Consider the following 24,409-nt stretch of genomic DNA (forward strand, 5'->3'; position numbering starts at 1 on the left):
TTGTTCAAAAAGGCTTTTAGGGTGTTAAAAACATAATCCCAAACATGCCATTAGTAGTTGAGATTACAAAGGACAACTGAGGCTAGCCTTTGTCTTTTGTGGATTATTTTCGAGACTGACCCTTGTTCCTTTGGTGTTGTCTTCATCACGTTTGGATTGGGTTGAGTTTAGAGCTTTTTTAGAGCAAAAAAGTCTAAGAAAGGTTTTAATATTTTTACCTTGTATAACGTTTTATGTACTAAAAGCATTTTTTAAACTCCTTAACACAATTTGAAATGCGCTCTTACTCTCTTAGAAGTGTGTGTCTTTTGAGTAGCATCAAATCACCAAAACAAGCTTTCAAGAATCATCGTCATCTTCCATACTTCACACTTACAAGGGCAATGATGATCCTTAAAAAGCATTTGTTTTTAAAATTGTGCGATATGGACTTTATGAGTTGTCCCATATACATTGAAAAGAAAAAGTATGTACAAATTGCCTTATGAGCCGGCAATTTTTGTTGGTTATGATGATTCATGACCCGGGGAATATAATTTTTAGTACAACACATTTGATCATGGGACATATATTTGTTAGATTTCCTCAAAAGTCATGTCGTGACCCTATCATTCTTTAAATTGAATCCTTCCACTAACATTAATTGCAAGTTTGAATTTGAGCCGTAAAAAGTTTTTTATTTTTTATTTTATACCAATAACAAAGGCAGAGTGAACCTAACTAAACATCCTTAAAAATAAGCATGACAATGCATAATTATGAATCATCAATATATTCTAATCGTTTAAAGCTACATCAATTTAATATAAAATATGTGTGATAAATAAGTGCGAATAACCTATCTCGTTCAACACACGACGTCAAAGCGAAAAATGGATCTAATTAGATTTGGATTACAAAAAAATTATGGGCAAGGATTGGAGGGTAGGGAATATTAATAATATCTAATGGGACTGGGAAGGGGACCCATCCTGACCTAAAGTATTCCACCATTTAAATCAAGGGCTCAGCAAGATGCCACATCACATGTCATGTTGCAGGCCGTCACACATGGTAGGTGGAAAACATTACGTTATGGAGCGGTGAGTGAATGACGCATGCAATGATTCTTCCACATACGTGAACCTAGGTTGCTAGTTTACCAACATGCCCATCACAAAGCCATGTCAAATAATAAAATGCACATGGGCTGATGGGCATTATCGTAACTTGCTATAAACAACGCGGTCCGACCATTATTGTATAGAGTCAACTTACACGGTTTTTACTTCATGAAATATGTGCACGCAATGCAATCCCTTCGATCACCTCCTGCCTATTTAAGGTCGGTGCACCTGAGAAAAATATATGCAATGGGGAAGCAAAGTCATTGTCTATTCAAGCCATGATCAATAAGAAAAGACTCCTGCCAGTCTTGTTTGTTTTTTCTCAAAATCTGTGTCTCTTTGTGAGATATTTTAGTTCACAAGAGAGAGGGTTTTGAGGAATATTTCTTCTTCTGAGCAAGCATGGCAGGAGAAAGAAAGAAGAGGAAGATGGAGAGTGAGGGGAAGGGGGAGGAGGAAGAAGATGGTGAGGAGGAGAGGAAGATGGAGATGTTCTTTGCTTTGATCAGAAGCACAAGAGATGTGAGGGATCGTTTGAGGGGTGGTTTGAATGAAGCAAAGGAGAAAGGGTCGTCAGAAGATCATCAGAAGAAATTGGTTGAGAAAGAGATCAAGGCAATCTGGAATCCTACTTTCAGGCCAGAGGATTTCATGCAGGATGACAAGTCTAAGAGGCCTCCTGGTGATGTCCAAGAAGCAGGGCCTTCTAAGAGAGAAAAAGGAGAAGGAGATGAGAAGGAAGATGATAAGGAAGGAGGAGGAGGAGGAGAAGGAGGAGGAGGAGGAGGAGGAGGCAATGGTATAGACCTAAATCTTTCTTTGTAGAAGATTGAACTATATGGGTGTTTTTCCTTCATGGGATATGGTTGGCCAATATATGCCACATATATAGTTTTGTGTTGCTTTCGGAAGAAAAGGACCACTTTGCTATGTAATTTATTATAAGTTGTAGTGCAAATCATTTTCCTTGTCCTATGCCATGTGTTGGTATCCATAGCTTTCAAAAGAGAAGTTGCTCTTCCATTTGGTCTCATTTGACGACTCTCTTTTTTTCTTTGATAACGAGAAATTCTTCTAAAGTAGGGTTACTTTGTATACTCATGTCCACATTAGATGAATTTTGAAGTTCGAACCCATGTAAAAGAGGAGAAACATTAATAAACAACTCAAAACACAAAATACTCGAAATTACTTTCATCTTTATGTCACATCATAATACTTTATAACCTATAATTTTTTTTTTTTTTTTAAAAAAAAGACTCAAATGGTTTTATCAAACAAAATCGCTCAAACGAGAATGGGATAAGTTGGGTTTTCACCTCCACCCGAGATCTATCTACCTGGATAGATAGTTAGACAGTTATTTATTCAAGTTGCTAGTAATTAATTCAGACAAATAATCGGGTATTAAGCCACTTGGATTTTTAGGGAGAAAATTAGGGTTGCCCCAAACTTGGTCCAAAAATTGGTCTGGCCTTTGTTCACAGAGACATTCCTGCAAAAATTTTGAGTGAAGGGCAATATGAGTGAGTAGTGTTGAGTGTCACTAGGTTAAGTGATCCTCTAGTCTCACTCTCATAACCACGTTTTACAGCTTCAAACCAACTTTGAAATCCGAGACACTTTTTAGCATTTTCTCATAGACTCTGACATGAAAATATCTTCCCAAAGGCAAAGGCATAGCCACCCATCGATCGGTAGAAGTTGAAAGCTGCATGTACGAGTAACCAATAAGATGAAGGGAAAGGATTGATGAGTGATGCAATGGCATGACATCAAGCAAGCAAGCAAGCAATTATATATTAATATGGCCACTTTGAAAACGAAGGGATTAATTGGTTCGCATCAAACGCAACTTTCAGTGGACCATATTTAAAGACTCCCCAACCAACTAAGGTCCCACCTAATTGCCAGATTTTTCAAGGAATTGTTCCTGTGCAATCAGTGATGCTAATCAGAAAGACAGTAAGTCAATGATACCAATCAGAGGTGAAACAATCATTGACTGGTAATTTGGAATGGATTATTAAGGGTAAATTATCACTTGTCCCAAAAACTTACTGATTAAATGAGTTAACGGTTTGCATGAACCCAAGAAAAGTAAGGCCACGAAGAAGAAGAAGGTGGTCCATGGACTTGTATGTCTCCATGGAAACAGAGCAGGAGATGGCAAATGCCCATGGAAACAACCAGAGTTCTTCGAAGGAGCAGGGAGAGAAGAAATTGATAAGAAAGAAGAACGTATGGAAAGGAATTGTTATGTTGTAATGACAAAGTAAATCTAATATCAACTCAAGCTACAAGGTATGCTTTGCCAGTTTCTGTTACGAATCTCAATATCAAGTAGTTTGGAGAGAATCTGGACCTTCTTCAAACATATGTTTGAGAATAAACTTTTGTCTATATTTTTATTAGCACTGAAACAAGCTTTAAATAGACTAACATCCAACAATAAGACTCATAATATAAAACATAGTTAAAACTCTTACTTGTAATCACCTTGATACATCTCAGAAGATGAGCTTTATTTGACACCCACTAAAACACTACTCAACAAAAGACTCCAAAGATATGATGTTGAAAAGACTTCTATTCCATCCCCTAAACAATAGAAAAGGTGTTTAAACAGGTTCCCAGCACAAAGTAGGTTTTCTGCTAAATGGGTTCAAATGGATTTGTCTTAATTATATATTATAAATGCTAAATGGTGTTTATGGATCTTACAAGTGTAATCCCTGGTTTTACACAGAAGCCTGAGAGTAGAAAGTTCGAAAGCTACTACCCAAAGAAGCTACCACAAGAATAACAGTTAAGATGTGTTTCACAAGTTGCTGCTTAAAAGATGCTTTATAAAAATGACAGTAAGCAGTCACTTTTCTTTTTTGTCTGTCAACCGTGTAAAACATGTCAAACGGGAATTACGTGCCTATAACACTGTTCAGGCATTTATGGGTTGTTGTCTGTTGGAAAATAATATGTGGGATTTTGTGAATTAAAGAAAGTATAGCAGAATACTATATGGGAATGGCTGAACTTCGTACAATAAGGCAAGTTTAAATCTATCTCTTAGACAAATAAAAGTAGTTTATAGAACTATAAGAGGAGAAGAAGATGTAAATGGAATTTCTGAAATTAGCCTTTTATAGAAGTATAAGAGGCTCTTATATGACCTCTGAAATCAAGTTTTTGAATACAATTGTATGTGGAAAGTGAGCTACAGCCGGGCCAAGTGTGACCTGACACCACTAGCATGTGTCTACCCAAAAGCCAATTTAGTCTTATTGAAAGACAATCCTTAAGAAGGAAACAAAAGTTATCCTAACTTTTCAATGTGAGAGAAAGTGAAAGACATAAATGAAGTGAAAGTTGAAATTTTAAATTACTTATTTTAATGAAATAATTCAACATTGTCAATGCATGTTTATATTTTAACTCAACAATGAGTGCAGCCCAAATTCAACCGCATAATTTTTATGCGTTGTGAAGATTGACAAGAACAACAAATTGGACAAAATCAACCAGGAAAAAAAATCAGAAGCCTTTTCATTTATCTAATAACATCGGACCATTTGATATTTTTGCCTTCATTACTTTCTTCCTCGCAGGAGATAAGCCATGTAGAGAACACTGAGCTCTATGGTTGATTTGCTAAATTTTGCAATTTACTTTTTTCAACGCACAGAAACAATAATTTATCACAATCTTACCCTAAAATTGTCCAATGTCAAAACTTTGCCTGAATATCTAATATGAGACTCACAGACAGTGAGTATGTATAACTGCCCTTGGATCTATTAATGAACATTAGAGGCTGTGCAGTGTGCAATCACCAATAGTCTATGCAAGAACACAATCCGTCCTTGAAATGATGAAATCTATTAGCATCCCTCAAAATGATCTCCCTCCCTGTTACTTTCGCCATTAATTTGATTGCAGAATGGCAGTCCCCGCAAACCCGAAGATTCTTCATCACCCGAATTGGCCTTCCTTCTGGCACCTTTAGGAGTCCATATGCAACAGCCAGTTTCTCACTATGATAAAGCAGGCTATGCACCTTCTCCTCTTCATCCATATCATGCAGCACAAAACTACCATCAGGACAATACCCAGCTTCTTTTAACAATCCACTTAATCTCTCCAACATTCTCATGATTATTTCCTGCTCAGGATGGCCCATGCTATCTCCCCCAGTAAACATATGAACGTTCTTCTCCACCTCAATCCAGCTACAGCCAGGTGACTTCCTCACCCTCCTTGCTCTCATTTTTCTCCTTAACTCTGCAACATCACTCCACTTACCTTTGGAAGCATAAATATTTGACAGCAAAATATAAGGCCCGGAATTTTCAGGCTCAAGCTCTACTAGTTTCTTTGCTGCAACTTCAGCCAAATCCAACTTCATGTGGGTTCTACATGCACCTAAGAAAGCACCCCAAACAATAGCATCTGCCTCCACTCGCAAGTCTGGCATGTTCTCAATGAATCCCATTGCTTCATTTAACTGGCCTGCTCGGCCAAGCAGATCAACCATGCAAGCGTAGTGTGCAGTTTTTGGCTCTACTCGATATTTGGAGTTCATTGAGTCAAAAATTTCATGCCCTTCTTTAACCTTTCCAGTGTAGCTACATGCAGAAAGAACTCCGACAAAGGTGACATCATCTGGCAAAATGTTCAAAGAGCACATCTCATGGAAAATCTGCAAAGCTTCCTCTCCTAAACCATGTTGGGCATACCCTGTAATAATAGAATTCCACATAACAGTATCCTTGAGAGCAAACCTGTCAAACACCAGCTTTGCCTTCACAAGGTTGCCACATTTAACATACATTGTGATCAAAACTGAGGCAACATACGTATCAAGATCAAATTGGGATCTCACCAACTGGGCATGTACCTGTTTACCGTAATCAAGATTTGCCAGGCTGGCACAAATACAAAGAACACTGATCAAAGAAGGGACGTTTGGCCTAAATCTTTCTCTTTGCATCACATCAAATAAATTAAGTGCTTCCAATTCAAATCCTTTCCGTTCATAAGCCTTTATCATTGCACTCCAAGTCACATCATCTTTCTCCCTCATTTGGTCAAAGACCCACCTTGCTTTAGCTACCTCCCCTTTCTGGCCAATTCCAAGGATCATTGCATTACAAGCAATAATTGACTTCACTGGCATTGCCTGAAAAAGCTCTGAAGCCTCTTTTATCCGTCCACATTGAATGTACCCTATCAGCATCGCTGTCCAGGACACCTCATTTTTCTCTGGCATCACTTCAAAAAGCTTTCTAGCTATCTCAACCCGCTGGTTATGAACATACCCAGAAATCATTGCAGTCCAAGTAATCACGTTCCTACGTGGCATCTCATCAAAAATCTCACGAGCTTCAGCCAGCCGGCCTTTCTGACAATACCCTCCAATCATGCTAGTCCTCGCCACCACATCCTTCTCGGGCATCATATCAAAAAGCTGACGAGCCTCATCAACCCGACCCTCTTGAATAAGACCACCCAACATCACTGTCCAGGACACAACATTCTTTTCAGGAATTTTCCAAAAGAGTGATTCCGCCTCCGAAATCATACCCTCTTGAACATATCCCCTAACCATAACTGTCCACGAAACTACATTCCTTTCAGGCATCATATCAAATATTTTTCTAGCTTCAGTGACCATCCCATTCTTTATATACCCGGATATCAATCCGTTCCAAGATACAGTATTCTTCTCCGGCATTCTATCAAACAAAATCCGGGCTTCACGGGGCCGAGAATTTTGGAAATACCCGGCAACAATTGAGTTCCAAGCGACAATACTTTGATCATGCATTTGATCAAACAGCCTCCGGGCATTCTCGATTTGGCCGAGACGGGCATACTGTGAAATTTGCGAAACTGCAACACTTGTACAGTATATTCGATATGGGACTAACCTAAACTGCATTGTTTAACTAGAATCTGAATCACCTAGATGAAAAAGACACCAAATTTCAGAACTTTTGTTGGGTAATTTACTTCTTGAATACCCACAAATCAAATATGGCTGAAAATGGTGCAACAGTGATAAAGTAAGAATTTTGGTTCAGAATTTTGAAGATTAAGGCTGGGACCTTTTGATAGTACGCAAAAGCACGAAAAATAATACTGAGACGTGGAGCGCGGAAAACTCCCCAAGAGGGGCGGCACCTGTACTTGACACTATGAGGACCCAGAAGTGTTGCGGCGACTATTTCGTCATAAGAAATGTTCTTGCTCAAAAGGTCTACAGTGTAGTTATCTATAGACGCGCTGTTAAGTCGTCATATAAAAAGGCCATGAGTTGGATAGCACGTTTTATTATTATTATTTTATGAATAATTTTATTTTTTTATTTGCATAACTTTTGTTTTTGATATCCAAGGGAAATAGAATGTAATGATTTAATGGGCTTCTTTTTTTTTTTTCTTTTTCTTTTTTTTTTCTAATTGAATGAGGGAAAAAAGGGTTATAAGGAAGGGTCATTTTCATTCATGATCCGAATGGAAGAAGGAATAGGAGACCCCTTGGGAATGCTTTTAAAAACATGATTGGAAGCGGCCCATTTAGCTAAAGCATATGCCCTAAAGTTGGCATATCGGGAGATTTTCAAAGCACTCCAACTTTGAAAAGAAGATAAAGCTAAACTAATATTCAAAATACAGTTAGCAAAAGACTAAGAATGAAAAAGAGGCGGGTTGTTCACAGCCAATATAACTAGAAGCGCATCACCTTCCAAAGATAGACATCTAAGACTCAAAGAGGCAGCTAAACGAACAGTCAAAAAAGCTGCAAAAGCTTCACCCTGCAAAACATCAGTGAAAGAAAGTTTATGAGTAGCTGCCACCAAGATGATTCCCATATCATTGCATTGCTGCAGTCCCTGCAAAAAACCCCCTAATAACAACATCAAAATTTGCTTTAAAACAGCCCAAGCGGGAGGCCTCCACAAAGAAAGAAGGGCTAGGTCTCTCCAAGCAGAAATGTGATGATTCAAATTTAAGGAAATCTGAATAATAACTTTATTAGGAGAGGGTTGAATACCATCATGAACCAATTGATTCCTAGCAAGCCAAATGAAGTCCAAGGTAAGAGCCGCAAAAAGTTGAAATTTCCTAACTTCAAGCTTTGGAATACCAAGGGTTGCCATAGGATATAAAATAGCTAACACCCAATCAGAAATAGGCCTAGTGGAGAAAGCCAAAAAAGAGGGGTCAAGGAGAGCATCTCCAAAGAATTTTGGCCAAGTGACACTCCAAGAAAATGTGAGAAAGAGTCTCCAAGGGACCTAGTAACTGAATTTGAAGCCCTAATTGTTGAGTAGCTATATTTTAGAAGAAAATTGCAGACATCAATCAAATTAGGAATTATTATTATTATTATTTTTTTCATTCAGTAATGGGAAAGGGTTATAAGAGATTGTACAACCATAACGGAATGGGCACTCTAATAATAAAACCCAAATAAAAAAAGCAATACCAAAATAATAACAAACAGTAAGCAATAAATTCATTAATGATCCCAAAATGACCATAAATGAGCTAAGTCTTTTTAAAAGCCACATAAGACAGTAAAAGGTGATAAAAGGGCTCAATGAGGAGCTCTAAAAGGTAATGGTAACATCCATCGTGGTTGTCGAAGAGGAGGTACTGTCAAGAACCGAACGGGATCTGTCAAACTAGGAAGTTAGTAATATGGTACTTCATGCTAGAATTGTTATGGCAACCATCTTTGAGCGTAATTTTTATATTGGGTTTTTCTTAATTGTGGATAAAAAAACATAGAGGTTTGTGGGATTGAAGGTCATGCTACCAATTTTTCAGCACTACCCTTTTAGTGGGGCTAGGGTCACACTATGCCTCAACTCAAGCCTATACGGCCCTCTTGCGCTTTGCACAACCCGACAATTCCAACCTCCGGCCATCCCTTCCTACCATTTTTGCTTAGAAAAAAAAAAAAAGAGAGAAGAAAAAAAAAGCAATATTTATTTATATCAAACAATACAGTTGGTGGATATGGAGGTAACTCTTCCATGCACTCTTTTGCTTGACATTGACAAAAATCAACCCTTTTACAAAGACCAACCTGCCTGTTTCATCGTTACTATAAAAAAGAGATACATTATTAACTTCATGGCTTGCGCACTAATCATTTCCCTAACCACGACAAAAGAAATCAAACGTTGTACGTGGTGTAGAATAAGCTGTGGAAAGTACTTTTGATGCTACAAAGGAATTTGCAGCTTCTGTGTAATGGATCCCATCCCAATTTACAACTTTAGATCCTTCCTCGCAGGCCTGAGAGCCAGGATGCCCACATGTCACCCTTATATTGTAATTGTATGGAGGACCTCCATTGCCGCAGCATGCCATTAGGGGACTTGAGAAACCTACAACAAGTAATGTGTTAGAATGTTTTCAATATTTATGATTTATTTAGTTTTCTCGTAGGTTTATTTGGTTTCTTATTCACCACTTATAGCCTCTGTAGAAAATAAACCATTGTAATACGGTGAAGATGTAGCCTTAAGAGCCTTAGTCTCGTCTTCTCTCTGCGCTTCCCGCTCTCTCTTTCATATTGTATATGCTATTATATATTTCTACATAGTTATCTGAACTTGCAGTAGATTAGGCTATGTGAATAAGGATTAGATTGCTGTTCAAATTTCAAAACCATGAGAGAACAAAAGCAATTGGTGAAGGAGAAAACACTAAGAGCATGTTTGAAATTGCGTTTAAGAAATATAGCTTTTAAGTCAAAATGTGTTTTTTTGACAAAAACTTTATTTTTAAGCTTTTGCTAAAAGTACATTTTGGCCATTTTTTGAGCTTTTTTGACCATTAAAAACGCTTTCAATTTTTTTTACCAAATAGATATTTTTTTCTCCAAATGGACTTTTTTGAGTGATAAACGCATTTTTAAACTCCTCAAACACAAACTCAAATAGGCCCTAAAAACATTAAGCTTACCGTATTCGGTGGAGTTGGCAATGAGATCATACTTGATGGCATATATATCTACATAGACTATATTAGCATCCCTTAGTTCAGATCTCATCTCTAGGCATAAATGGCGCAGTCCTTCGTTGAACAATCCTGCAGCAGAATTGTAACTAGAAAGACATCCATGAGGATCCAAATCCTTCTTTTCAACTAATGACAGTTTTTGAGGCAGACAACCCAATGGTCCAGTGTTGTGTATCCAAAAGTTCCTCCCCCCATGATCATATAAGGTCTGCATAATGCATTGATCATCAGGGCAAGTGCATGACTAACAAAGAGTACAATTTTTGCAGGAGTATTGGGAAATTTTCTTCATATAAACTCACCTTGACAGCATTCTTGATTTCTGTAATGATTGATGGGATTCTTTTAACGACTTCCGCATAGGTTAGGTTCTTCAAGAATGAATCAGCAATGTCATTTTGTCCCATATCAATCATGTAAAGAGCATCCTGGAAGCCCTCATCATTGATCATGTTTCCCAAACCTATACATAGTAAGGCAGAATTGCACACAATTTTTCGATCTTAAACATCTCAATAATTAGAAACCAATTGTAAGAGCATGATTCCTCCCTACTTGACTAAAATGTGGCAATTTTAGACTCAATGCTCAGTCAAATTTCACTGTTAATTTCACATAGTACAACCACATCTATGTGCTAAATTAGAAAAGAGTGAAACTTTGATAGGACGGTTATAATCTATTTAGTTTTCTTATAGGTTTATTCACTTCCTTATTTAGTCAGTGTTTCTTGTTCATTACTCTTAGCCTCTAGAGATCATTGTAATATAATTTATCATACGTCAATATAATCAAGATGTTGCCCTAAGGGCCTTTGTCTGTGTTTTCTTCTCTCTCTGCTTCCGCTCTCTCTTTCATATTATATCCCATTATACATTTCTACATCACCTATTTTCACTTACATTCAAGATCTTCAAAAAGTTAAAAGTGTTCTTTTTATGAAAAAAATAATTTAAATGCTTTGTTCTGGACAAATTAGGTGTGCTTTGATTTGGTCCATACTTATATTATAATCCAACATTCAACTTCAAGTAAAACACAACAATCTATTTGGCTCCCACTCATTCAATCAAACCCAGAAAGGGAACCATCTATATTGTTTATAAATTTTTCCTCCAAACTAATTAAATTGAAGAAATTTTGTTTAACTCAGTTTGATAACCTGATATATATGTTTCATGCAAGACTCACATATATATTAGATGGGATTGGATTGGAGGAAATTCATTCATTAGTGTAAAAAGCCTAGAATGTAAATGCAAAGTAAAAGAGAAATATATTACCTGTGGTAACAAGTTCAAGGGTGCGAGCCTTGAAACGAAGGAACTGCATGAGCTGAATATTCAAAGAAAAGGGGACATATTTGGGGAGAGTAGAGGACCCCACCACTGCAAAGTTTGCTCCATTTGTGAATTTGGACCCCAAGGAGTCTAGGTATGGGCTCAGATAACTCGTATTCAAACTCTGGCCTACATTAACAAAAAAAAAAAAAAAAAAAAAATCTTACTTGGATATTTATAATTTAATAATGTCATGTTTTCAAAATTGGATAACATGTCCCTGACACCCTGTCAGACCGCTTCATGGGTACTTGTCATTCGCAGGACCAAAAATTAAAAAAAAAAAAGAAAAAAAAAAAAGAGGAAATCAAAGAAGAAAGAAGATAGATAAGGCTGTCTCTCCATTCCCTATCACACATGCAGTGACTATTATTACATAAATTACACTGGTCTAAATTATATATATATATTAAGAAAAATGTTAAGGGGTAATAACACTTTCACTAATATACGAGTAATAACATGATGATTGATGTGGAATTTATTCATTAGAGATTATCAAAATAATTAATAAAAAAAAACGCACAAATACCAATAAATAAACTCTACATCATGTTAGTGCTCATATGTTAGTAAAAGAATTAGTACTCCTAACATTTCTCATATATTAAAGTAAAAAATGTGCTAGAAAGCCAAACAAATGAATCCAACAAAATTTTCAAACTGACATGACAAGAGTTTTTAAATTAAAAAAATAAAATTTTCTCTCCCTTGTCTGCCACTCACGATCTGCCACGTCAGTTTGAAAATTTTTTTGGATTCATTTGTTTGGCTCCCTAGCACTTCTCTTAAAGTAAATATCACCCTATTTAGAATATGATATCGCTAGAGGTGGTAATTTGTATTCGTGTGTTGAATTCGGTTCGTGTCCAGACAAAGATATAAGACTATATAAGTCAATCATAATCTAAACTATCAATTCTAACTTTCTAATTTTGTATTGAGTTTGTATCATGTTCGCAGATCAAATAAAAAATTATTAGTCATTATATCGTGTGTCAAGTTTAAATTATGTCAAAACATGAATATAAGACTATATAGGTCAATCATAATCCAACTCAACTATTTAACCCTTTAACACTTTTAATATTCAAAATTTGCAGCCCTAAATATCACTCCATTTGAAATGAAAAAAAAAAAAAAAAAAACCAATAAATCCAAATCTAGAAATCTCTCCATTTTTTACTTTTATTTCCAAAAAAAAAACATTATTATAAAACATTATTATTCGGTGCCAAGACAAAAACATGACAAATCTCTGTCACGAGATTCACATCACACGGCAAAGTGGGCCCCAGCCAATGAAGACAGGGTGGGCCCCTTTACCCAGCGTCATTAATGTTACACACCAGTCCCGACTCAAGTAAAAATGATAGATAGATTACAGTGGAGTAATGAGACCGTTGGGAACAATATGTAACCAGCGTGATGGACGGTTGACATGATGCCACATGTAAACCAACTTTTTTTTTAAAAAAAAAAAAAAGGGTGGGGATCAGCGCACTTACAGAGGAGGTCGATCAGGAGGCGACCATCGGAGAGCCTGCCGGTTGATCTGCGGAAGAAGGTGCGGCCATTGGGCCAATCGACAGGGAAACCGAGTCCGGCGACGAGCCCGCCGGTGTCCGAGTTGGAGTCGCCGAAGTTGAAGATAACGGGCGGTCTCTTGCACTGAGAGAGAACCGGATGCGGAAGAAAAAGCAAGGGAACAAGCAACAGCAAAAAGGAGGAGAATTGGGAAAGAGAGTGAGACACCATAGTTGGAGTGAAAGAGAGAATGAGCTTCTTTTTCACTTTTCTTTTGTCCTTTTAATATATATTGCGTTACTATTTAGGCTGTGTTTGGTTGTCAGCACGGGTGAGTGTCGCGACTCGCGATCATTATTTTCCGAAAAAATAATGAAAATACAATTGATTGAGAAGGAGCTTAAAAAGCGTTTTTAATATTTACAAAATTGTGCCAAATAAAATTGGCTTTTTTTCTTTCTAAAAAACCATTTCAGGCTTCTTTTTTTTTTTTTTTAATATTTTATATATATATATATATATATATATATATATATATTTCACAAATTGGGCCACATTTGGCTAGCAAAGGGCTAGGCATCCCAGGAGGGACTGCTTTTGTGTACTGGCCCATGCCATCTCTCTCTCACACACACACACGCACGCACAAAACCGGTGCATTGTAATTCACTGCATCTAAGCCTTTAGGACATTTGCATTATTGCATTGGATTAGCTAAAATAGATAGTAATCTAAAATTAAGATAGAACTCTCCAAGAAAAGGAAAATTCTGGCAATGAAACCAATTAAGATGTTTAATTATAGTACTCTTTGTTTCCTTTTAGACGATACATCAAATCTAAACAAGTGATCATAGAAGCAACAAGAACTAACAAGTGAGATGATTGTCGCAAGGAATAACACCAATTAGGTTACAATATTCAATGTAATACACAACACGTTTTTTCACTCTCGCAGGGTTTGCACCATCACATGTGTGGTGATTAATGGCTCGAATTATTGCCCTGAATCCTTGGCCTATGATTGGATGAACAAAATACCATAAGGCTATCTTAAACGAAATAACTTGGTGGTTTGCCACAATTTCAGGACAGTTTAACCAGTTGAACCCATTGCTCTTTTTTGCTACTCCGTAGTTGAAATTCCAAGATAGCTAAAGCGGTTCACGATCTTAATAACCTTTGTCCAAATTACAAGGATATTCTGGGTATGCCTTGTTACAATATTTTTTCGAGCGACCATCTATCTCCTCTATATAGCATAAGTTTGCACAAAAAAAATAGAGGGCAAACATCTTGATAAAGTTTATGTTTAATTATCAATAAAAGTCACAAGTAATGAATAAGTTTCGAAAGTATATATTGTATTCAATGGAAATGACATGCAAAATATAATAATCTATTAAATATGATTGAAAGCTATTATAAATTATAGAGCCAAGTTTGTTGCTTGAGAAGATACTCAATATCAGATTTGATTAATTTACAAAATAGCTTAAAATGTAACTTTTTGGGCGTGTGCATGCAGCATGTATGTAATGGTTATATGAAAGTGATTATATAGATGAGAGAGATCTTACGTCCAACCACACTTGTTTTTGTTTTTTTGACATGTCCACACAAGGGAAGAGGGAAGGGGGATTTGAACTAGTGATTTCCGCTTCATTAGGTATGGTCCACAGCCGATTGAGCTACCCCTTGAAAACCCAACCACACTTGTTACATGGGCAAAGAACGCTTCATACTCGCGCTTAGAATCCTCGTCCGAGCCAATACTACAAAAATCACTAAATGATTCGAGAGCTTCAAGAAACGATGCTTTTGTGTAAAAGCTCTTTCCAGCACAACTTGTATCGGCTTGGTCAAATATCCCATTGAAGAATTTTGTTGTCACAATCTCAGCCACCAAAACATAATTAGTCGGAAGGGAGGTATAACAAGTGCCCTTGATAATTCCAACTAGGATAAGGGTAATAGATTCCTTTTCATGTTAAAGACAACTACCATTTTGGAAAAAGAAAATGTATGATGGGGAAAATTGAAGTTAGGAAATTGGATATTTATAGTGCGAGTTAAGGTGAAAATGTTCAGCTTTCAATCTGAATATGATAATTTATAAAGATCAATGCCAACATTACCAAATAAGAACTAATTAAGGAGTATAAAATGTTCTTAATTATCATTTTTACATTATTTTTGAAATGCAGTCCAATTAATTAACCTCTTCAAGTGTTGAGAAATTTGTACTAAATTAAGTGCATGTTGATGATCTTATCTTGACTCTTAAGTTGATGGTTTACCCATTAATAATCAAGAAAAAAATTTAGATATTACTATTTTAGTGATCACTATCTATCATCATAACATGCACATATTTGTGTGGTTTAGCAATTTTTAAGTCGATTATTTTAAGATCTGGATTGGATTAGCCCAAAAGGCAGTCTTTCATACTCTTGAGTTGGTGGTTTACCCATTAATAACCAGGAAAAAAAATTAGATATTACTATTTTAGTGATCACTATCTATCATCATAACATGCACATATTTGTGTGGTTTAACCATTTTTAAGTCGATTATTTTAAGATATAGATTGGATTAGCCCAAAAGGCAGCATTTCGATCATACTTCATAGGGTTCGATGACATCCCTCTTTAAACAATCGAGTCAAGAGCCAACAAAATGTTAACAAGATTTAAACCTAAACCAACTTAAGATGTTAAAAGCCAGCGTTTTGTAAGTAAAATCAATATGTGATGGAAATCGTTTATAGTGAATGTATTTGGGGTTGATTTGGTTATTTTTGAAAAGTTCTTCAAATAGTTTTCGCTTCATATATTAACAAAATTTGTGTTCTTTTTCTTTTATACTTGTTGTAATTTTGGTATTGATAACTGTGATAATTGCACACAATTTAGTTAAATGAGCGGCTTCACACTTACATTTCCTCATTTGTTTCTTGCCAAGAAAAAACAAATAGGATTAACCGTGCGTGCATGCATGCATCATGATACAATTTGTGCTTATAACACGGAGCACAATCTGTGTTAATTTTCTTGGAGTGTGTTTGGAAACATACTTGAGCAAGCTTTGCATGGCATGGGAGACTATACCTTGTTTATGTTCTCGTTTTTCCACGGACTCCGACGGTGGTTGGCAAATATAGCAAATGAATTGCGAAAGAATGCGTGCGAGAAGAAAAAAGAAGCTTCTCCTTATAAAGTTGTTTACGGTTTTAAAAAATAAAAAATTATTTTACAAAAATTAAAGAATGTTTTTTTAGTCAACCGAGAATATTTTCAGTTTAACCACGGTTTTCGATCTTATCAAATACTAAAAATAAAAAAGAAAATATTTTAGGTCAAAACAAACGGAACGAACGTTGATATTAATTTGTATATGTGCATTATTTTCTTCCAACCCCTGAATTTCAAGCTGGCAATTACTTCACTAAATGCGTATAAAGCATGTGAGAACATCATCAACCTCAAAAGGTTGCAATCTGTCAAATGTATATACTTATTTCAGCTAAAAAACAATGGCAGATTAGATGTGAAGTTAATGCCAGCTTGTTGGTTGGCATGCAATATATTCGTGAAGAAGCTAACGATAATTAAGATTGCAATATATTTTGAAGAATAAATGACGATCAATTATTTTCCTCTTATTTCCTTGAATTAAATTTAATATCCTCTCTCTCTCTCTCTCTCTCTCTCTCTCTATATATATATATATATATATATATATATATATATATAATTTAAGAGAGTGGTCATACCACCCCAAATTAGTTAGAGAGGGTGGTTAATTAAATAACCCATATTGCCTATCGCTCTCAATTTTGAGCGAAAGGGGTGGCCGAACCATCCCAAAAGGTTGGAGGTTGTTTGGCCATCTTTTCTGACCAATTTGGTAGACCACCGATCGATTAGAATTTTATTTTTTTTGTTTTTACTATAGGGGGTACGTGTTGCAATATTATTAGTGTTAACGTTGTACTCCAACGGTTTTTGCCAAAGTTTTGGACGGAAGCCGGGTGTAGGGACTTATTTAATAATTTTGCTTACCACGTGGAGTTTTTAGTCAGTTTACATACCCTAACGAGCTATTTGTAACTCGGTAAACCACGTAGACAGATTTTACATTTTTTTTTTTTGAAGTAATTCCACTTAAAAATATGACTAAGGTAATTAAAACTGGATCCATTAATTTGTTAAACTATGTTAGAATGAAGTGATCACAGTAGAATTCTACAGCTTCAGCTTGTGCTCCAAGAACATCGATGGTAATAAATTATTCTGTCTGTCCCAAAATAAATGTTACATTTATTTTGCCTTAAATGAATACAAAAATGTATAAATATATAAGTTCACCGGATGCAATTCGGATTCGGATTCCCTGAAATTCTTAGGGAAATTCTAATTTATGAAATTTCAGATCCAAGCCATTTATTTTCATCCAAGAGCCATTATCCTGCCACGTGTCCCACTACTAATAAAATAATAAAATAATGATAATGATTAATATTAATTATTAATATCATTAAAAATTTATTATTATTTTATTAGTAGTGGGACACGTGGCAGGATAATGGCTCTTGGATGAAAATAAATGGCTTGGATCTGAAATTTCAGAAACTCGAATTCCCCTAGGAATTTCAAGAAATCCGAATCTTTCCGGATCCCCTAGAATTCCTCTAGGAATTATAGTTTCTGAAATTTCACATCCAGACCATCCATTTTCATCCAAAAGTAATTATCCTGCCACATGTCACACTACTAATAAAATAATAATAAATTTTTAATGATCATCATTATTTTGTTATTTTATTAGTAGTGAGACACGTGGCAGGATAATTACTTTTGAATGAAAATGGATGGTCTGGATGTGAAATTTCAGAAACTAAAATTCCTAGAGGAATTCTAGGGGATCCAGATCCAGTTCACTTAAAAACAATTTCAAATTTAATTTTTCTAATTTGAATATATCTTCTTAATTCATTTACTAAATTTTTTATTTAATTAAAATAAACTTTTATATATTTTCACACTTATACCACATGAAAACATAATTTCAAATAGAAATATATATATATATATATATATATAGTGGAGAAACAGCTGTGACTGTTTGTCTTTTCCTATGCTACGTACATCTTCGAGAAAAGAAAAAAAGATATAACGTATAGCAATTTATATATATTCCATTTATAAAGAGTATGTCATAAAGCAATGTGTTTTGCTTTTTTCCACTACTGCACATGTTATATATGGAGAAATTTTGTTGCATAGTAGTAGCTAGCCATCCCTTTCTCGAAGCCAACAAGAAAGCCAAATATATATGGGTTTCCTTCCTTTACTCAATACAAATACTAGCATTTTTTTGCTTATTTATTTATTTATTTGAAATTTAATTTTTACAATAAAAAAACTAATGTTTATTTTAAATTCATCAAATGCACACCCAAACAAAGTCTTAGCTCCCGTAGTAAAATTGGATAAAAAAAATAACCCCATTGTCTACTGATCATTTACATGAGCTGATCATAGCGGTGTAAATTTGTTGAACCGGATGCGAAAGAGTATGAGTTGTAACAGCCGAGGGGAGGGGGGGTGGGGGCCCATAAGGCAGGCAGAGTGAGTGGGACCCAGATATTGTTTAAGGTGATAATTGCTAATGCTTTGCATAAAGGAATTTGGTTCCTTGAAGCCTCTGAATGGAGGCCAAGACAAAAACTGAAAGCTCCTTTATGTGGTTGTGGCAATATTCACTTGTTCCCACGCATAACTCCAGGTGTTGCACGAAATCAATCTTCAACGGCTTCTCTCTTTTCGATGCAAGATTCTCTTCATTTACTTTCTGTTGCACCTCTCTCCCTGGCCTCCTCCTCTATATCTACGACTTGGATCCTCTCCATTTCTGAGAGACCTCTTTCTCTATCTCTCTAAAACACCTTCTTTATATATAAAGATAAAGAAGGTGGTGGTTAGCTATGGCGGGGGATCTTATGCCTTTCTTGGTGAATGTTCTGCTGCAAGTTTGCTATGCAGGGATGAACATCATATCGATGCTTGCCATGCAATCCGGCATGCACCCGCTTGTGCTCGTCGCTTACCGGCAGGTTTTCGCGACCATGGCAATCGCACCATTTGCTTATTTCATGGAGTGGTAAATAAAACTCTTTCTTCTTTATCTATCGGGTTTCTTGCATGCATGGCTTTGCTTTACTCACGTTTTGCTTGTTTTCTTGCTTTTAGAGTTGGTGGTTTTTGGACTTTTCTTCCTTCTCTTGTACACAAATATTCTTTCTACTTTCCTTTATTTCTTCATATATATCCATTTTTCTTTTTTTTTTTTTCTTCTTTTTTTTAAAAAACATATATATAATTAATATATTTTCTTTTGAATGATTCAGATTTTAGTTCCATGAGGATGGAGCTTTTCTGGGTTTTTTTTTTTTTGAACAGATTTTCTTTTCTTGAAGATTTTGAAACTACTGACAACTCTGTAGGTGAGAAAAAGAGATTTGCTTTATTGCAGAAAAAGCAAAATAGAGGCCATGCAATGCATGCTCACCTCGTAACCCTAATATCATTTCTTTGGGAAAGCCCTTCATAATTAATGTGACGGCCGGGCTGACAGATTATTATTATTATTATTATTATTTTATAGAAAAATTGAAATTAAAATTAAATAATTGAAAAAAGTACATAAAATATTAGATCCATGTCACTGATCTTGTTGCTAGTTTTAGCTATATATGGGTCATAGGAGGTAGCCATTCATGCATGTTGCCTACTTGCCTTCAATGCCGCCACATCAAGGCATGGAGCTAGGGATGGATCTTGCTTGTCTTTGAAGACTAGAATTAAATCCATGATTAATGTGTTTCACCTAATTAATATATACCATATTACTCATTAGGTTTTCCTAAAGTTTCAATTTGTGATCTATGGTTGCAGTTCCTGTTTTTTACGTGACCAGCACTCTCATATCATATATATATTGTTGCGTGGGGGTCTTGTATACATTTCTATGGCCCCCAGCAATCAGTTCTCAAGTAAAAGCTTTGTTTAAAGAGGCATAATTAGCACTCATTTGATGATCAACTTCTAATTTTGCTCATAATTTCTTTTCGCTTCATCAGACGTGTAGGTGTACACAAAATGCGTGAGGGTACGTATTACAATTTTTACTACACAACATCATTTATATTAGTTTGTAGTAAAAGTTGTACTACTCTTAGCACCACTCGATGTAACTTACATTATTTGTTTGTTGGCTAAATCAAGCTGGAAAAGTCAGTGTTGTAGATCTAGACTTTCTTTAACAATATATTAATTGACTAATGCTAAATACTATATTATCATTCCATTGGGCTGATTTGGCATTCCGTACCCATCAACCCTAGTTAAAAAAAATTAAAAAAAAAAAAACTCATGGGTATTGTCAGATCAACCTAGTTGGATCTGGGTATGGTATGTAACATTATTACTCATATCAATTGCAAAATCAATAATCTTATGATTTTAGGAAATTTAACTTTAGTATATATAATATGTTAATCAATTAATTACTCGTATATCTTTCTGCAGGAGAACGAGACCCAGGATTACACTACCTATTTTGTTGGAGATATTAGTGTGTTCCCTAACAGGGTAAGTGTTCAATCCTAATTTAATGTACGTCTGATCTTTGCCTTGTCAAACAATATATATATATATATATATATATATATATATATATATATATATTATTTTATTTTTCTTTTTTCTCTTATTTCAAAGGTGCCCTAGCTTGATGAGCTGAAAATATTGCAGGGCAACAGGAAACCAGCTCGCATACTTTGTAGGGTTAAAAAACTCAACCCCAACGATTGGATGTGCATTAACTAATACACTTCCAGCATTCACTTTCATCCTTGCTGTTCTTTTCAGGTATATATAGTTTGTTTATTCTTCTGATTATTCAGGAATTAATGCACTTGTTTACACTATTACCCTTTCATGGGTAGGCAAGAAACTGTGGGGATCAAGACGAAGGCAGGCCAAGCAAAAGTGATTGGGACAATTGTATGTGTTGGGGGAGCCCTTTTATTGTCATTCTACCATGGGCACACCATTGATATAAAGGAATCCAGCATTCATTGGACTTATGCACAGAATATGGAAAAGAAGAGTTCTATCTCTAGCGACCAAAAGAACCCCATCTTGGGCCCCGTTTTCCTCATTTTTAGTTCTCTCTCTTGGGCACTATGGTTCATTCTTCAAGTAAGTCTTCTCACAGATTCAAAATTTTCACCATATATTTTGATTGGGTTGGAGTTGTATTAATTAGATCATTCTCTATAGATATACAAGTGATAATTCATGTTTGAATCGTGTAAAAATATGGGTACAAGACAAGAAGATATAAACTCTAACTTGGCTTGTTTAGTTAAATGGGTTAAACTCATTAGCCATAATTTGCTAATTTCATATTATTAGATGCCTCGACGTGTCAAAAAGTCTTATAATGAGTATATAAGACTATTTAGTTCAATCATAATCTGACTCATGTAATAAAACAAGCCCATTAACAATAACCCGTTAATTTTGAATCGTGTAAAATCATAGTTATAAAACAATTTATGTCAACTTTAACTTAGCTTATTTAGTTAAATGGGTTAGACTCATTGACCATAATCTACTGTTTTCATATTAGGTTAACGTGTCGACATGTCAAAAAGTGTTATAATGAGTATATTGGACTATATAGTTTAATCATAATCTGACGCATGTAATAAAATAGGTTAGACCCATTAACCATAACTTATTAATTTTGTGTCGGGTTCACGTATCGTATAAGAAATTACTAGTTCTAACATGGTCGATGCACCAATTATTGACATTCCCTTGTACTATTTACATGTTTAATAATGGCAGGCAAGATTGAACGAGAGGTTTCCAGCTCCTTACACAAGCACTACATTGATGTGTTTCATGGCCAGCATTGAGTGTGGGATCATTGCCTTAATTCCCAAACATGACAAGTCCTCATGGTCATTGGCCGATCCAATGAGGCTCTTTGCATCCCTCTACGCAGTATATATATATATATACATGCTTCAATTCCCTTTTCTTTTCTCTTCTTTTCTGGAAAATGGAGACATTTCAAGTACTTAATTTAAATGATGATAATATGTTGATTTTCAGGGATGTGTTTGTTCTGCAATAGCATTTGTTATCATTTCCTGGGCTATCCACATGAAAGGCCCTCTCTATGTCTCAGTTTTCAGCCCCTTGTTGCTTGTGGTCGTCGCTATTTCTAGTTGGGCCCTGCTGGGTGAGAAATTATATGTTGGAACGTAAGTATATATATGATCACAATTTACTTGCTCACTTTTTCTTTTTTTAATTTTTTTTTTTTTTTTTTAAAAAAAAAAAAAAAAAAAAAAAAACATTTTTGTTACTAAATTTATGTGATAAATATTTCAGAGCTCTAGGGTCTCTTTTGATTGTGATGGGGCTCTATGCTGTTCTGTGGGGGAAGAACAAGGAGACGAGAGTGAGGAGTAGTGGTTTTAAGAATTCAGAATCAACAGAAGTAGAAGACGAGAAGGAAGACTTGGAACTGCAGTTTGATGCAAAATCAAATGGGAATTATCTGCTTACAACAAGAGAGGAGAAGCAACAAGAGAAGTAATATATCCACAATTCAATATTATTGAATGCTAGCTCCCATGCATGTCCAAGTTTGTTAGAAGTTTCAATAAAATCTTCCTTTTCGATCGGTCTCCAAACTGTCCAAGTTTTCACAAATACTTGTGCTGTATCACCTGTTGTAATAAATTAAGAATGTATGAATGCAAAGGAGTTTGAAGGTTTTTCCCGTTAGGGTGGAAATTCCCGATCGATCGATCAGGATAATGAGAAATGAAATTGTCAATGAAAAACTTTTCAGCCCATTCCATATTTATAGCATTGCATTGCTTCTTCTTTTTATAGCCTTCATGAAAGTTATCACCTAATTCCATGGAGATGATTTGGTGCGAGAATGACCATGCACGCTTATTATGATGTGATCATCCTTTACATCATTATTTACCGCTTGATCACACTATAACAATAGGTAATAAACTTAGTTGAGCATGATGATTACCTTAGTACTAGTAACTCTTCCATGCCAACTCTCATTTGTGATTCACACATGTGATCAACATTAGATTATAATTTGCTTATATGTGTGCACACTTTGTTATTACCTTATACGACCACATCCTTTACTATATGCTCGATCTCTCACCAAGCATATAAGAAGTGACTTAATTTTGTTATATTTCAAGCAAATGATATCAATTCGATCTCGTTGGTTGGAAACATAGTCCACACCGATACCACAATTGAAGATTTCAACTTGCATATACAAATCCAAGTGTCGACCTGCGCCAAACCTTTAATCAAGTACTTCATCTAAAGCTATTATTTTTTAGATTTTCCTTTATACACATTAGTAGCGTCTTTTGCACTCTTAGAGCATAAATATTACTCAATCTCAATATAATGCCTTTTAGTGGACTTTACATTTATGTGAATTATAATACTTGTATCTCGTGAGTGTGATCTACCTTTAATTGACCAATTATGCCTCCTATTAGGCAGAAGTGTATAGAATCGTTCATCCATGCATCCTTGGATCCTTCCGACTATGTGTTAATCCATGTAACTATCATCTAGGTGTTTCTTAATCATATTGCCGCCATATATATGGCCTCTAAATTTATTCAAAGGCAATCACTTGGTTATAAGATTGGCCACCATCTCTATCAAATGAATAATTTAAACTTTAATTTCAATCATCTCCATTATATCTTGAATATAGTAATAATTTAAATAAATGCATTTGCCCTTGGAGCTATGTGCTCAACTTTTTATTCAAAAAATAGCAAATTTGTTGTCACAAAACACATTGACTAGTATGCTATTGTCTTTTAAGGACAAAATTTTCCTTCAAACCAGGTTAGGGGAATTTTCTTCAACTTAGTCTATAAAAGTAACATGTGTCCTTTGAGCATGTGAGATGTACATGTTTTTTTAATAGTAGAGACAAAGTTGAAATAAATTTTATTAAAAATTCATGTGTATCTCACATGTTATTAAAAAAATGGACATAGTTTACCTCTAAATTGGGTTGGAGGAATTTTCTTCAACCTAATATATAAAAGTGACATGTGTCCCTTGAACATGTAAGATTTACATGTTTTTTTAATAACAAAAACAAAGTTGGAATACATTTTATTAAAAACTCATGTGCATCTCACATGTTATTAAAAAAATAGACACATGTCACTTTTATAGACTAAGTTGAAGGAAATTTCTCCAACTCAGTTTGGAGGAAAACTTTGTCCTAAAAAAAGGGACACATGT

General features: G+C 35.3%; 3 protein-coding genes and 2 pseudogenes across 3 annotated transcripts; 2 read left to right on the forward strand and 3 right to left on the reverse strand.

The window, feature by feature from the left end:
- The first annotated feature begins 1,251 nt into the window (after positions 1-1,251).
- LOC132172510 (uncharacterized) lies at positions 1,252-2,084 on the forward strand. The gene has a single exon (XM_059584025.2). It carries the CDS (start codon positions 1,509-1,511, stop codon positions 1,929-1,931), a length of 423 nt encoding a protein of 140 aa, XP_059440008.2. The 5' UTR covers positions 1,252-1,508; the 3' UTR covers positions 1,932-2,084.
- Positions 2,085-4,562: 2,478 nt separating this feature from the next.
- Positions 4,563-7,220, reverse strand: LOC132171647 (pentatricopeptide repeat-containing protein At1g56690, mitochondrial pseudogene; annotated as a pseudogene).
- A 1,860-nt stretch (positions 7,221-9,080) lies between these two features.
- LOC132171045 (GDSL-like Lipase/Acylhydrolase superfamily protein) lies at positions 9,081-13,291 on the reverse strand. Its single transcript, XM_059582249.2, has 5 exons — positions 12,990-13,291; positions 11,425-11,610; positions 10,444-10,604; positions 10,085-10,349; positions 9,081-9,504 (listed from the first exon to the last, which is right to left on the reverse strand). The coding sequence occupies exons 1-5, from the start codon at positions 13,237-13,239 to the stop codon at positions 9,272-9,274; spliced, it is 1,095 nt and encodes a 364-aa protein (XP_059438232.2). The 5' UTR covers positions 13,240-13,291; the 3' UTR covers positions 9,081-9,271.
- Positions 13,292-13,876: 585 nt separating this feature from the next.
- LOC132168546 (endochitinase EP3-like) lies at positions 13,877-15,014 on the reverse strand (annotated as a pseudogene).
- A 3,864-nt stretch (positions 15,015-18,878) lies between these two features.
- On the forward strand, positions 18,879-22,944 carry UMAMIT25 (nodulin MtN21 /EamA-like transporter family protein). Its single transcript, XM_059583594.2, has 7 exons — positions 18,879-19,172; positions 20,600-20,662; positions 20,825-20,941; positions 21,019-21,274; positions 21,929-22,087; positions 22,199-22,350; positions 22,481-22,944. The coding sequence occupies exons 1-7, from the start codon at positions 18,997-18,999 to the stop codon at positions 22,686-22,688; spliced, it is 1,131 nt and encodes a 376-aa protein (XP_059439577.2). The 5' UTR covers positions 18,879-18,996; the 3' UTR covers positions 22,689-22,944.
- Positions 22,945-24,409: the final 1,465 nt, after the last annotated feature.

This window comes from Corylus avellana, chromosome 1 (genome assembly GCF_965113065.1).
Source record: "Corylus avellana chromosome 1, dhCorAvel1.hap1.2, whole genome shotgun sequence".
Classification (NCBI taxonomy): domain Eukaryota; kingdom Viridiplantae; phylum Streptophyta; class Magnoliopsida; order Fagales; family Betulaceae; genus Corylus; species Corylus avellana.

Coding starts and splice junctions, on each gene's coding strand:
- LOC132172510 (XM_059584025.2), top strand. CDS start 1,509: ATGGCAGGAGAAAGAAAGAAGAGGAAGATGGAGAGTGAGGGGAAGGGG.
- LOC132171045 (XM_059582249.2), bottom strand. CDS start 13,239: ATGGTGTCTCACTCTCTTTCCCAATTCTCCTCCTTTTTGCTGTTGCTT. Junction 10,605..11,424: donor CCTTGAACTTGTTACCACAG/GTAATATATTTC, acceptor TACTATGTATAG/GTTTGGGAAACATGATCAAT. Junction 10,350..10,443: donor AAATCAAGAATGCTGTCAAG/GTGAGTTTATAT, acceptor TGCATTATGCAG/ACCTTATATGATCATGGGGG.
- UMAMIT25 (XM_059583594.2), top strand. CDS start 18,997: ATGGCGGGGGATCTTATGCCTTTCTTGGTGAATGTTCTGCTGCAAGTT. Junction 20,942..21,018: donor ATCCTTGCTGTTCTTTTCAG/GTATATATAGTT, acceptor TTTCATGGGTAG/GCAAGAAACTGTGGGGATCA. Junction 22,351..22,480: donor GAGAAATTATATGTTGGAAC/GTAAGTATATAT, acceptor TAAATATTTCAG/AGCTCTAGGGTCTCTTTTGA.